The sequence below is a fragment of the Alligator sinensis genome, unplaced genomic scaffold (assembly GCF_000455745.1).
Source record: "Alligator sinensis unplaced genomic scaffold, ASM45574v1 scaffold1001_1, whole genome shotgun sequence".
In the NCBI taxonomy this organism is placed as follows: Eukaryota; Metazoa; Chordata; order Crocodylia; family Alligatoridae; genus Alligator; species Alligator sinensis.
Genome location: NW_005842564.1, coordinates 380,050 through 394,752, shown reverse-complemented (window position 1 = coordinate 394,752; position 14,703 = coordinate 380,050). Strand labels below are relative to the sequence as shown.

Sequence of the window (14,703 nt, the reverse complement as noted above, 5' to 3'; positions counted from 1 at the left end):
TTGTAGGCAGCCACCAGGTCCCCCCTCAGCCTCCTCTTGCTGAGGCTGAACAGGTTGAGGTCCCTCAGTCTCTCCTCATAGGGCCTGTCCTGCTGCCCTCTCACCAAGCAGGTGGCTCTCCTCTGAACCCTCTCCAGGCTGGCCACATCTCTTTTGAAGTGCGGCGCCCAGTACTGGATGCAGTACTCCAACTGCGGCCTGACCAAAGTCGCATAGAGGGGGAGTGTCACCTCTCTGGACTGGTTTGAGATGCATCTTTGGATGCATGACAAGGTATGGCTGGCCTTGCTGGCAGCGGCCTGGCATTGGTGGCTCATGTTCATCTTGGAGTCAATAATGACTCCAAGATCCCTTTATGCCTCTGTGCTTTCAAGAAGGGAACTCCCCAGCCTGTATGTATGCTGTGGATTCCTTCTCCCAAGGTGCAGCACCCTGCATTTATCTATGTTGAACCCCATCCTATTCTTGTCTGCCCACTTTTGTAGTCTGTCTAAGTCTAGTTGCAGACTCTCTCTCCCTTCAAGTGTGTCCACCTTGCCCCACATCTTAGTGTCGTCAGCAAACTTGGACAGCAAATGCTTGTATAGCCAGGCCAAGGGCTCTGCGATGACACCTTCAATGTTCCCTCAGAGAAAAGGAATGATTCAACACTTTCAGAAACCTGAGTTTTCCTTGTATATCTCCTCTTCAAATATTTTTGTGAAATCTGATGATACGACAGACCAAGGTTATATGGCGGATGAGCAAAACTAGACAATACAGTTATTTTTGTTTGTTTTTTGAACTTCTGTGGCGGAACAGATCACAAAAGATAATATACTGAATCACATTAGAAACTTTACTTTTGAAAATAATTAGCTTTCAACAGAATCCCTATCTGCCTTTAGAGAGAAGGGTTTCATTTATTCTGTCTCTAACACCATAATTAGAAAAATTTTAAATAAAATATTCTTTTAAGACTTGCACCAACCTAAGGAGATTATATTAGGGAATATTGTTCTATACTTACTCCTTGTAAATTCCCTTAATTTCATCATAGTCAGTTTAAAACTCAGTCTTAGTTTCTGAGATTAAATGTATCATGCCACAATGTACTAATATGGTGACCTTTGTTGATACCGTCTCTGGTAGTAATGATAATTTTGTCATTTAGGTTTCAAACTGTAATAAACCTAATAAATTCAAAACACAGATGGTTCAAAAATATAATTTTGTACAAGTTGTCCAGTTTCTGAAGTTTCATGATTATTGTGATTAAATTATATTTAGGCAGCAGGACTTGTAAGAGACCGGAATTTTCGCTGCCATTAGCACATCACCTGTTTTCAGATGTGCTAACCTTACTTCTTGTTAAATTTAGGCTTAATTGTAAAATTCTTCTTTTAACATATACATCTCTGGATAGTCTTAAGTTAACAAGATTGTTACTACACATCTTGGAATTAACTTCATTATAAGTAGAGACCTTATTAGATTTGATGATATACTTTGCCATGTGGTCACAGAGGAGACTGGAGAAAGCAATCCTCTATTTTTGTTTCCTACACCTGAGTTTAAAATTCTTTGTGATGGATTTTATGTGGTTGTTTAATTTTTTCACAATAAAAAGAGCACAGGTTATTGTTTATGAATATTTAAGTACATGCTTGAATTACAAGAATATTTATTAGGAACTCCATAACATTTGGTAGAAAACAATAGGGTGAATGATAGTGACAAAAACAATACATTTATTTCTATTTTCCAAAACATGACCTAAAAATGCTGAATGATATTTTAGATTATTTCTGAGAAAAATTACCAATATTTCACTTACAGGGGTATAGGTTGTAGCCGTGTTGTTCTAAGGACAATGGCAGACAAGGTTCTTTGGGTAAATCTGGTACCTTTTATTAAACCAACTTAAATAGTTGGAAAAATTCTTCTTAGCAAGCTTTCAGGTATAAATACCCTTCATCAGGCTGAGGAAGCATCTGTAGTTGCTTTGTGCTCTTCCTGGATGGATGAGTAGAATGAATGGATGGAATATTCGTTCCATTGAGGAAGAGCATACACCAACTGCAGGTGCTTCCTCAGACTGACGATGGTATTTTATACCCGAAAGATTGCTAAGAAGAATTTTTCCAACTATTTGAGTTGGTCTAATAAAAGATATCGTATTTAACCAAAGAACAATATTTCACTTAGGTTTTTAGAACGGCTGTCTTTAAATTTATTGTGCATAGTGTTTACTGTACCTTTATTTGAAGATGTTACAATTTAGACCCTTCCTTTATGTGTTCAAAAAGAAAATGTATGATCGTGAATAGCTATAAAATTACAGCTGTTATTACACACACACACACACACACACACACACACTTTAAATGGGAAAATATTATTTAGCAAATGAAAAACTAGCTTCATGACTGGAATTTCTTTCTTATTTCTCCATCTGAAATGTATATGTTTTAGCCCATTATAACAGTGGTAGATTTAAAAATCTGGCAGTATTCTATTTTTTTTTAACTGGTAAATTGGTTTCTTTGATCTATATGAAAGCTCCTTCTTTAAAATAAACTTGGAAATATGTTAAATCTACTACACTCAGATTTCAAGTACAGGCTTTTACTATTTAATAGGTAAAACACTGTTTGTTCACATGCAACAGTATTTGTCAATGTCTTCAAAGTGACCCTATCCCCAGATATGGAAGGTTCAAATGAAAGCACTCATTTTAGGTCAGAGTTTTGACTCACCACTGCATTTCTTCAGTTTCATAAGGCATCAGCCTATTTTCAGTCAATGAGGTTATACAGATGTAAAATTGCAGTAATATTTTCATTAACTTTTTAAATGTGAATTTGTTTGGGACGTGAGGATGGCTGCATAACGTAAAAAATATTTCTGAAGGAGAAAGTTCATTTTATAGATGATGAACTGTCACTCTAGAGTCCTATCCAAACCACACATAAACCTGAAATGTTTTTCAATGCAAGGCATTAACTTTCCAAAGGCTGCCCATGTTTAGCCTGCACATACCATATACCAGTAGAGTCAGAAAGCATGGAGAACTAAGGGAGTAGATCTCTAAACCATAGGTGCATCTATACATGCTGTTAGCATGGAACAATAAACCCTGGCACATATGCTGAAGTTTATTGCTCCCAGGCACAACATTTTACCATGCACCCAGGATCTCAGCATATTGCGCCAGGTCGGAGCAGCCTCAGCTGGCAGAGGGTTGGGGGATCAATCTGCCAGCCCAAGGCTGCTCTGACCCAGCTCAAGGTGCTGCAGAGGGGATGGTTGGTGCATGAGGGTGCTCCAGTGAGAGGCTAGCCAGCAGACAGCCCCACACTGAAACACCCTCATGCCCTAGCCAGCCCTGTCAGCATCTACATGTGCACTGCTGCAAACTACAGAACTCTGCTGTAGACAGTACTTGTAAATACAAGTATTTACAAGTACTAACCTGCAGTGAAATTACTTAGTTACCTGCAGCCTAATAAGGCTGCATGTGTAAATGCTGAGACTTTACTGCGGAGCTAATTAGGCAGCTCTGCAATAAATGTTTCGTGTAAATGAGCCCCATATGTATGCATAAACTACTACTAAAACTGTATAATCAACCCTGTCACACGGGTACAAGGCATAGCACCCTAACCAGACACAGGTAAAGCGCAGGGACAACAGAAGTCAGTGTTGCAGCCAGCTGCTGCAAGGGCTGTTGAAATAATATGAGAAATCCAAGGAAGAGGTCCACATCCCCGTTACAGAGGAAATAAAAAAAACCCACAGTCCATACCACTCGGACCTGGGGATAAAGTTCCTTCCTAACCACAAACACAGTGATGGGTCTGACCCTGCAGGGGAAATACTTTCTAGCCAGGAACCTCTAGGTTTTAGTCCCAGCAGGAGCAATAGCATTGCCACCGCCCTCCCAGCCCCCGCCAAGTCAAAATTCCCAGTCTGGTCTGTAGTCAACATCTGATGCTTCTATGGGAAGTAAAGAAAACCATGACATGCACCAACAGGAGCAGAAAAAAATGCTTCCTGGCCCCACATGGCAGCCAGCAAAGCCCAGAAGCATGGGAAATACCCATAACAGAAATAGCTAGTCCTAAATCATTCCTAACCAATGCTACCCAACACCTTCCTGAATGCCTCTAATGACGGAGATCCCACAATATCCCTAGGCAATCTAGTCCACCACTATCTCGTTAAATCAATAGAGAAGTTGTTTTTTTTTTCCAGTCTAAACCTATTTTGCTGCAACTTGAATCAACTGATCGGCATTCTGTTTTTAAAGTAACAGAGAAAAGGTGTTCCTCCCTCTAATTTAAGGCAGCACTTCAAAAATGTGAAGACTGCTATCACGTCTCCTCTGAATCACCTTTTCTGCAAGCTGAAATTGCCTATTTCCTTCAATCTCTCCTTGTATGACTTACCTTCCAAGGCCTTTATCATTTTTGTCACCTGCATCTGAACCTTCCCTAACTTTTTCCTTTCCTTTTTAGCAAATAATGACAATGAATATGACAGTTCCCCACCCAATAACACTGACATTTTCTGAAGTTCTTACTTGTTTGTTCTTTAGTGAAAGGTGAGAAGACCAAGCAATGAATGCAAGTTTTGTTAATTCTTTTGGTTTTGGCAGCATGGGACATTTTTCATATTTAATCCATAATACTTTTTATTCTCCCTCCAGCCTGAAAGATGAACATCTAATTGAGAAGAATATACAGCTTTACCTTCAGCAAAGTCCTCCTTTTGTATTACTTAAGGGAAAAAAACAAAGCTAGCACTGTGATGACCGTTATGCTTTAACAGGAACTGTTTTGAGAATGCCAAACTCGACTGAAGTCCTTTCCAACTTATGATCTCAGTAAAATGTCATTTGGAAACAACTGTCAGAGCTGGATTCAATGCACAGTACTCCAATCCCAAAAAACAAGATAAGAAGGCACCTGTTTTCTCCCAGATTAATTTAGATCTTACAACTTTTCTAATACATTACTGTATACATACAAAAGCTGATGTACTATTCAAAGATCTAATTGTTAATGCAGCACATACACAAAAAAGATAGCTTTCCTTACAATTTTATCATAAGTAGCAATCTTTCTTAATTAAGAAAGGAAGAAAAAAGGAGCCCAAATAAGCAATATTTCTATGAAAATGATAAAGAAAACAATTTAACAGTTAGGAATAATACAAACCAACCTATTTTTCATGTACTTACTTGTGTCCCATTTCATGGGCAATGGTAAATGCAAGATTCAGCCCATTGTCCTCAGCAATTATACATTTTCGTTTTTCACTGCACATTCCACTCAAATATGCTATACCTAGGAAACACAATAATCACAATTATCACTATGTTTATTACTACTAGTAGCAATAGCAACATGCATTATGGCTGCATGAATGAACCCAAAAAGGACTGGAACTCCATTGTGCTCAGTGCTGTACTAACACAAATGACTTGAATTAACAAAGAAATAGAGGGAAGAGAGAAAAGAATACAAAGCAGTGGCAACATCATTGATTGCACAGGTTATAATGTGTAAAAAAACTTATTCTCAAACAATGTTGTTAGGTATTTGAATAAAATATAGAAGTAAGATATGAAACACATTATTGCTATAAGGAAAAATAGAAAAAGCAAATATCTGCAAGGCTGCGTAATTATTTTAACTGATACTTTCAGTTTTATTTTCTATTCTTCTGGGTCTTTCCCTTGCATAGTAATACTTCACTGTTTATTATGTGTTAAGAATCAATACAGAACTCAGTGTGTAAAGTGAAAAAAGAAGAAAAAGTATACAGGAAACTTCAAATCCCATAAAAAGTATAGCAATTTTAGCAGATGGAAATCTCAGCACTATGTCTGCTATAAATGCTGTAAGAGAGTACTAAGTATCTCTGGGCATGTCTACACGAGGCATGTCCCTAGGCTGTTGCCTAATTTACTGTGCAGTAAGTGCATGCATAAATTTCCTTAATCATGTTTCATTTGCTACCTGCAAATTTAAGTGTGATTAGTTAATACGCAGCAGCGTACATGTAGGTGCAACCTGACACTAAGTATGTTGCAGGGTCTGCCTAGCCACTAGGAGACTGGCCTGAGGCCAGCCCCAGGGCTAGTGGCTGGGAGCTTCTCCTGCTCCACAGCTGGGTAGCTTCACTGGCATCCCCTGTCTGCAGGCTATAAAAGTTAGCAACCATTTTCTGCCCTAGGACACACAACATGGGAGCCTGAAGGTATTGCACGCCCTGCATGTCCCCCTGGGCAGGCCACAGCCCTTCTGTGCCCACAGTCACTGTTTCAGCGGTGCTGCTCAGCCCGTGGCTGATGCCTGCTGAGACTGTGGTTGCTGGCTGGGGGGGCTTTTGGCTGCTAGCCTGTGGTTGCTGCCTGTAGCTTGCTACAGTCTATGGGCAGGCCTGCCAGCCCCCAGGGTCACCTACAGGCACCCAAGTGCAGTAGGGCCAGCACCACCTCCCTCCTGCAAACCCCTAGCAGCCCTGTGACTGCAGGTGCTGCAGGGCATAGCCTCAGCCATGCGGCTCCCCGTCCTGTGCCATGAACATGCACTGGGCGCTGCTGGCAGCTGCCCAGGACCAGCAACTCATGACAGCCGTGCAGGGGCTCAGAGAGCTGGAGCAGGAACCATGATGCCCTCCTCATCCTCCCCATCCAGGCCCACCCCCACCTGCATACACATGCCTGTACCATCCACCTGTGATCCCAGTTGGAGCCAGGAGGAGACTGGCAAACTTATGGCACTCTGGGACCATGTGGAGGTAAAGAGGCAGTTCAAGCAAGGCAGGCACCTGAACGCCCACATTTATGAGGCCCTGTTGGGCAAGATGCGGAAGTGTGGGCACTTCTGGTCGCTGCATCAAGGTCAAGGTCTTGTGGGCACTGTGTGAGGCCATGACCGATCACAATAGTCAGTCTGGTCATGCCCATAAGACCATGATCTTTATGTGGAAGCTAACCCAGATTTTGGCACCTCAGGACCCAGGACCTAGGCCACAGCCATGTGATTTACACCAGCACAGGCAACTTGGCCAAGCCCCCATCCCACCCTGACCCCTCTGGTGATGTGTCACTGGAGGAGGGGCCGTCAGGCATTCAGCATCCCACCCTGCCTAGCTCCCTGGATGCTCAATCCACTAGCAGCTCAGGGAGCCCTGGCCAGTGGCTACCTCACCATCTCTGCACCCCAGACCCTGCCATGAGGGGTGGCCAGCCATGACACCACCGGTTGATAGCAGCACCATCTCCTCCCTGGGAGGGGGGGGAGAGGGACAGCTGAGTGCCTGCACAGCACACACCGTGGGCCCAGGACACTGGTCACAGCTGGACACTATCACCCACGAGCCCCCCTCCCACCCCAGTCTCCACAGCTGCTGGAACCATGGGTGAATGACCCAAGACTGGGCTGATCGCCAGCTGCCCCCAGGCTTTGCCTCCTAGGTGCCCTCACCCCACAGCCCCCCACTCCAGGGCACAAAAACATAGACTCTTGTAAGTAGTTTTGAAACTGGGAAGAAGATTTTTTATTATTGGTGTGTGGGGACAGTGGAGGAGGGGCTCTGTGTGTTGAGGAGGGTGGGGGCAGGGGCTCTTTTGTTTGAGGGGGGATAGGGGGAGGAGACTAAAGATTTATTGTTTGGACATGTGCCTGGCATGAGAGTTATGCTGGGGGTGGGCAGGGGGTCTGTGGGTGGTGGGGCAGGAGGGCTAGACAGGGGACTGCTCCATGAGGTGGTCCACCAGAGCCTCCCATACCCGGTGCCTTGACCCCCACTGACAGGTGAGCAGCTTACCTAGGGTCTCACCATGGGGAACCTGCTGCTGCAGAGGTTCATGCTTCTGTTAACAGGCCTCTGCTGCCTGCAGCACCTCCTCTGCCCAGGCCTTGCAGAACAACTCTCCCCGGGCCTCATGTATATTGTGCAGCACGCAGGCTGTGACTATGACCCAGTGGAGGTTCTTTTTGGCTACTTTGAAGTGGGCACTGAAGGAATGCCAGCAGCCCTTGAGGTGGCCAAAGGCACTTTTGACAAAGGCACAGGTCTGCCCAGGTATCAATTAAAGTGGGCCCTGGCAGGGGTCCAAGTGAACGGTGTAGGGCCTCATCAGCCAGGGCAGGAGTGGGTATGCAGGGTTCCCGATGAGCAGGGATGGGACAACGATGGTGCCCAGTTGCACATCCTTCGCTCCCCGTGCAAAGCACCCACTCTCCACCAGCCTGACCAGTCCAGGGTTTCAGAACACATGGGTGCCATATGCACTGCCTGCTCAGCTGGCACTGACATGCATGAACATGCCCAGTGGTCCACAATCACACACGGGACCATCCAGTGGAACCCCCTGTGGCTATAATAGAGCTGGTCTCTATGGGGCAGGTGGGCCACCAGGATGTGGGTGCCATCCAGGGCCCTGATACACTGGAGGAACCCCAGTGCACAGAAGCCTGCCACCATTGCCTGGGGATTGTGGACACAGAGGACAGTGTCTGTCAGCACATCCTGGAGGATGCTGCATATCTCCAGGATGGCCTCTTTGGTGGTGGCCTTGCCCATGCCAAACAAATGCCCCACATACCACAGGCCAGCTTGAGCAGCATCAGGGCTAGGAGGCTCTTGAATCCAAGTTCAGAATCTTCAGAATAAATCAGTATGTAGTGCAAAACACAACCTGTGTTATTTGAATTAGGTGATTTATTTAAGAGCCAATACAAGTAGAGTCTAACTTTAGCCACTTATTTTTTAATCTTGGCCCAACCAACTGGTTGGGCCAAGACTAATAAATAATTTAGTGTCCAGTGTCCGGTGACCAGTGGGGTCCCCCAAGGCTCTGTCCTTGGACCCATACTGTTCAACATCTTCATTAATGATGTGGACACTGGAGTCAGAAGCGGACTGGCCAAGTTTGCCGATGACACCAAACTTTGGGGCAAAGCATCCACACCAGAAGACAGGCAGGTTATCCAGGCTGACCTGGACAGGCTCAGCAAGTGGGCGGACGAGAATCTGATGGTGTTCAACGCCGATAAATGCAAGGTTCTCCACCTTGGGAAAAAAAACCCGCAGCATCCTTATAGGCTCAGCAGTGCTATGTTGGCTAGTACTATGGAAAAAAGAGACTTGGGGGTCATCATTGACCACAAAATGACCATGAGCTTGCAGTGCGATGCCGCGGCTAGTAAAGTGACCAAAACGCTGGCTTGCATCCATAGATGCTTCTCAAGCAAATCCCGGGACGTCATTCTCCCCTTGTACTCGGCCTTACTGAGGCTGCAGCTGGAGTACTGCGTCCAGTTTTGGGCTCCACAATTCAAAAAGGATGTGGAGAAGCTTGAGAGAGTCCAGAGAAGAGCCACGCACATGATCAGAGGTCAGGGAAGCAGAACCTATGATGACAGGCTGAGAACCCTGGGGCTCTTTAGCCTGGAAAAGCGCAGGCTCAGGGGTGATCTGATGGCCACCTATAAGTTTATCAGGGGTGACCACCAGTATTTGGGGGAACATTTGTTCACCAGAGCGCCCCAAGGGATGACAACTAGGTCGAATGGTCATAAACTACTACAAGACCGTTTCAGGCTGGACATAAGGAAGAATTTCTTTACTGTCCGAGCCCCCAAGGTCTGGAACAGCCTGCCACCGGAGGTGGTTCAAGCGTCTACATTGAACACCTTCAAGATGAAACTGGATGCTTATTTTGCTGGGATCCTATGACCCCAGCTGACTTCCTGCCCTTTGGGCAGGGGGCTGGACTCGATGATCTTCCGAGTTCCCTTCCAGCCCTAACGTCTATGAAATCTATGAAATCTATGAAACTGAAGTACTATTTAATTATTCATATATATTTCAAGCTTATGGCCTAATTCTTATGGATCATCCTTTCAAAGGAATGACACTCACTGGACCAATTTGTTTGCTGTCTGTTTCTGATACAAAGATCAACAGTGAAACAATGAACACATACGGAATTTAGTCATGATTAGCCTTCTAATTTAATGTATCAGAGGATAAACTTCACTCCACTTGTCCAAATATCTGTCAGTCTGCAGACATGCAGGCCTTGGCTACGTTGGAATTTTGAGCATTACCTCACCTCCATTTGCCTGATATTCTTCTTCTGTGTAGAGCTGGGTGATTTTTGTTGGGATGCATAATTTATTTGCCAAAAAAGAAGGACTGAGATGACCCAAAGGGCCAAATGCAGCTTAAATCTTGTCAACAGATTCAACACACAAAAAAAATGTTTGGGGAGCAGGGTCGGGGAAGGAAGGATAGAAAAAAGAAAAAAAAATTGCTTTTGACATTTCCAAAACAAAGTATTTGAACATTTTTGTTTTAAATGACATTTTCAGCCCAAATGTAGCTAAAATTAAATTAAAATGTTGAGAAGAAATGAGAGAGAAAGAGAGATACATTAGAAGCATTTTGTTCAAGTACAAAAATTAAATTTTACATGTTTTTAGTTGACCCAACTTACATTATCATCATCATTTCAGCAATGAAGCTAAAAGAAAAAAGTAGTCAATTTCTGACTAGGATGCAGTGATAAAAAAAGTCTCTAGCTCTGACTACCGCCAGCACCAATCAAGGCACACCAATGCTAGAACAAAAATACAATAACATTACATGGTAATATTTGTTGGTGGTTTCTCTTTCTTTGTCTCCACTACAAAGTCTGATGTACTTGAAGGCTTTTCAAATATACCTTCAATGTAGCCCTACTAAATTGATTCTAAGAACAATGTTTGGGCCTGAAAAGAAGAGAATACTTCCAACTTTTCTCTGACTGGTGTTTTATGACCAGAAAAACAGGCTGTTTGTACCTGTTGTGCCTGTTTTTATGCCAGAGAAACAGGCAAAAGACACCATGGCACACGACACCACAATCTAAGCACTGGCACCTGATTGCCTACGTCATCTTCTATGCCCAGGATCATAAAGATGTCTGCATCACCTGAGCTATGCTAGGAGCTGATGACTGCTGGACTGATCACCAACTCATCCGCTTGGTTATGTCACTCAAACTGGCTCCCAAGAGATGGTTGCAGCAGAACCAATGCTGACAGAATACTGATGTTGGAGGACTCAAGGACCCAAGCAAATAAGATATCTTCCACCAGCACCTCAATGAAAAATTGGTGAATTCCAATCAACAATAATGGGAGAATGTCAGCAGCATGTGGAGTGCCCTCAATGCCACCATCATCAGTGACTATGAAGAGACATTTGGATTCGCTACCAGGAAACATGAAAACTGGTTTGATGAGAATGATCAGGAGATCCAAGAGTTGATTGAATGCAAGCCTACGCCTTTTGTGCTTGGCAAAATGACACCAACTGCAAGCAAAAGAAATTGAATCTCCAACAAGCCAAGGCAGGGGTCCAAAGGAGGACCCATGATATGAAGAACATATAGTGAGAAGACAAAGCTAAGGAGATTCAATTTCTTCATTAGTGACTTGGACGACGGGGTAAAAAGCAGCCTGTTTAAATTTGCTGGCAATACCAAGATTTGGGGTGAGGTGGGCACACTAGTAGGGAAGGACAGATTACAGCAGGACCTGGACACATTACAGGGGTGGGCTAATGAAAATAGGATGGGTTTCAATACTGACAAGTGCAGGGTGCTGCACTTGGGCAGTGGGAACCAGCAGCACACTTATAAGCTGGGAAACTCCCCTCTTGAGAGCACGGTGGCAGAAAGAGATCTTGGAGTCATTATTGATTCCAAGATGAACATGGGTTGACAATGCGAGGTCACGGTCAGTAGGGCCAACCGTACCCTGTCGTGCATCCACAGATGCATCTCAAGCAGGGCCAAGGAGGTGATCCTCCCCCTCTATGCAACACTGGTCAGATCGCAGCTGGAGTACTGTGTTCAGTTCTGGGCACCGCACTTCAGGAAGAATGTGGATAGCATTGAGAGGGTCCAGAGGAGGGCCACCCACATGATCTGGGGACAGATGGGCAGACCCTACGAAGAGAGGCTATGGGACCTTAACCTGTTCAGCCTTCACAAGAGAAGGTTGAGGGGGGCTTGGTGGCCGTCTATAAACTCACCGGGGGGACCAGCAGGGTTTGGGAGAGACCCTGTTCCCCCTAGCACGCCCTGGGGTAGCAAGGAATAATGGTCACATATTCTTAGAAAGTAGGTTTAGACTAGACATTCGAGGGCACTACTTCACAGTCAGGGTGGCTAGGATCTGAAACCAACTTCCAAGGGAAGTGGTAATGGCTCCTACCCTGGGGGTCTTTAAGACTTGATGTCTACCTGACTGGGGTCATTTGAGCCTGATTTTCTCTCCTGCCCCGGGCAGGGGGTCGGACTTGATGATCTACAAGGTCCCTTCCGACCCTACTTCTATGAATCTATGAACATCTCACTGACATCCATGAAATCTGCAGTTTCTTTAGTGTCACCAAAACCATCTACAGTCTAAGCACTCAGGGACCAAGCCCCTTGAGACCTAAGGATGGAGGAGACCCAATCAAGGAAAGTGGAGCCATCAATGCCGGTCAGAAGAAGCATTTTGAAGACCTCAATCAAGACTCTGCTGTTGATAAGAGTGTTCTCAATTCCATCCTGCAACACCCAGAGATGATCTCAGAATCTCTCCAACTCTTGATGAGGTGAGGAAAGCTGTCAAGTAGATGAAGAATGACAAAACATCTAGAATGGATGGAACCCCCAAGGAAATCTTCAAGCAGGGGAGAGAGGAGTTCACCTCACAGCTTCATGACCTCATCTTAAGGATCTGGAATGAGGAAATCCCAGACAACCTCAGGGATGCCATGATTGTAACAATTTTCAAGAAAAGAGACAAGTCCAACTGTGGAAACTACAGAGGGATTGTTTTGCTGTCCACCACTGGAAAGATCATTGTGAGACTGCTCCTGAACTGTCTCTTTCCACTTGCTGAAACTGTCTCTTTCCACTTCCACTCCTCCCAGAATCTCAGTGTGGGTTTAGGGCATCAAGAGGCACAACTGACATAATCTTAGTGGCTCACCAGCTGCATGAGAAGTGCCCGGAACAAAATAAGCCTCTCTAAATAGCCTTCGTTGACCTCACAAAAGCTTTTGACTGTCAGCCAAGAAGTATTGTGGAGGATTCTTCTGAAGTATGGATGCCCATCAAAATTTGTCACCATTCTCTTCCTGTTCCATGGAGGTATGTGAGTGGTGATTCTCAGTAATGGAGCTATCACAGATCTCTATGACATTAATGGGAGTTAAGCAAGGCTGTGTCATTGCTCCAACACTTTTCAATATTCTTTGCCACAATATTTTATCTGACTACCAACAAGCATCCAGTCAGACTGGATTTAAACTAGTGAATGGAGATAAGCTGTTTAACCTCAAACAACTCTGAGCCAAAACCAAGACCACCCCAACCTCAATCATTGAGCTCCAGTATGCTGATGATACTGTAGTGTGTGCTCACTAAGAAGCAGACCTTCAGGCAATGCTCAGCATCTTTACCGAAGCATAGACAAAAATGGGACTGATGTTTAACATTCAGAAGACTAAGGACCTCTATCAACAAGCTCCTAATGAACAGTCCCCAGCTCCAGTGATCCAAATCTATGGTGAGACTCAAGAGAACACTGAGTATTTCCCATACCTTGGAAGCCATCTCTCCCAAATGGCTGACATAGATGAAGAAATCCAGCATCTCCTTAAATGTACAGAGAATCTTTGGACGCCTGAAGAAATGTGTATTTGAAGATCGCAACATTATATCTTAAACTAAGCTCATGGTTTATCAAGACTTCATGATCCCCACCTTGCTGTATGGAGCCGAAACACTGAAAATGTAAAGGAGACATCTAAACTTGTTGGAGAAGCATCAATGCTGCCTGAGGAAGATCCTCCGAATCCATTGGGAAAGACAGATGGACCAGCGTTAGCATCCTCCTGCAAGCAAACACCATGAGAGTACTGAAGCAATGATGATCTGACATCAACTTCATTGAGCCAGCTATGTCATCCAGATGTCCAAGTCCAGACTCCCGAAGCAAGTTTAATTCTCCCAGTTCAGTCATGGCGTACACTCAAGAGGAGGGCAGAGAAAGCGCTTCAGGGACATCCTCAAGACCAACTTAAAAAAAATGCAACATTGATGTCAACTCATGGGAGACTATCGCTCAGGACCACCTCAAATGGACGAAGAATCTGCTGCAGGTATCTCAGTAGGGCTGTGCAAAGCTTCAGGCCCTGATTTCATCCGGCCTGATTTGGTGGCTGAATCTCCAAATGCAAATCAAATCAGAGGACCCTTTAATTTCTCTGAATCGAATTGGAACCCTCCAAATCGATTTGGAGAGATTCAGAAAGATTCAGCAATTCGGACATAGACACAGCTTTAAAAGTTTTTTCTACGTACCTCTAGATAGCAGGCGTCTCATGACTGCTGCAATGCTGGGGCACATGGAGTGTCCCAAAGGAGCGCGAGGGGTGCTCCCCAGCATGCTCGGCAGCAGACCTGGAAGTATATCAGAAGTACTTCCAGTCCACTTCTGGGTCCACCGGGGAATGCACTGGGGGCCCCCTCCATACACCCCCAGCTCCGCAACTGGTGCCTCTTGGGTCTGGCGGGGGGGCACCCGGAGTCACACCACAGTCAATGCCAAGCGGCAGGGGGACCCCTTGGGGGGGATGGGGGGGGCACCCACTGGGACT

The 14,703-nt window shown here is 44.9% G+C and overlaps 1 protein-coding gene across 5 annotated transcripts in view; it reads right to left on the bottom strand.

The window, feature by feature from the left end:
* ADAMTS19 (ADAM metallopeptidase with thrombospondin type 1 motif 19) overlaps positions 1-14,703 on the bottom strand; it is a 271,308-nt gene that overhangs the window by 136,771 nt on the left and 119,834 nt on the right. For all 5 annotated transcript variants that reach the window (XM_025214090.1, XM_025214093.1, XM_025214092.1 and 2 more), the window contains exon 8: positions 5,225-5,330. In XM_025214090.1, coding sequence (XP_025069875.1) covers positions 5,225-5,330 — 106 coding nt within the window. The remainder of the gene's footprint in view (positions 1-5,224; positions 5,331-14,703) is intronic.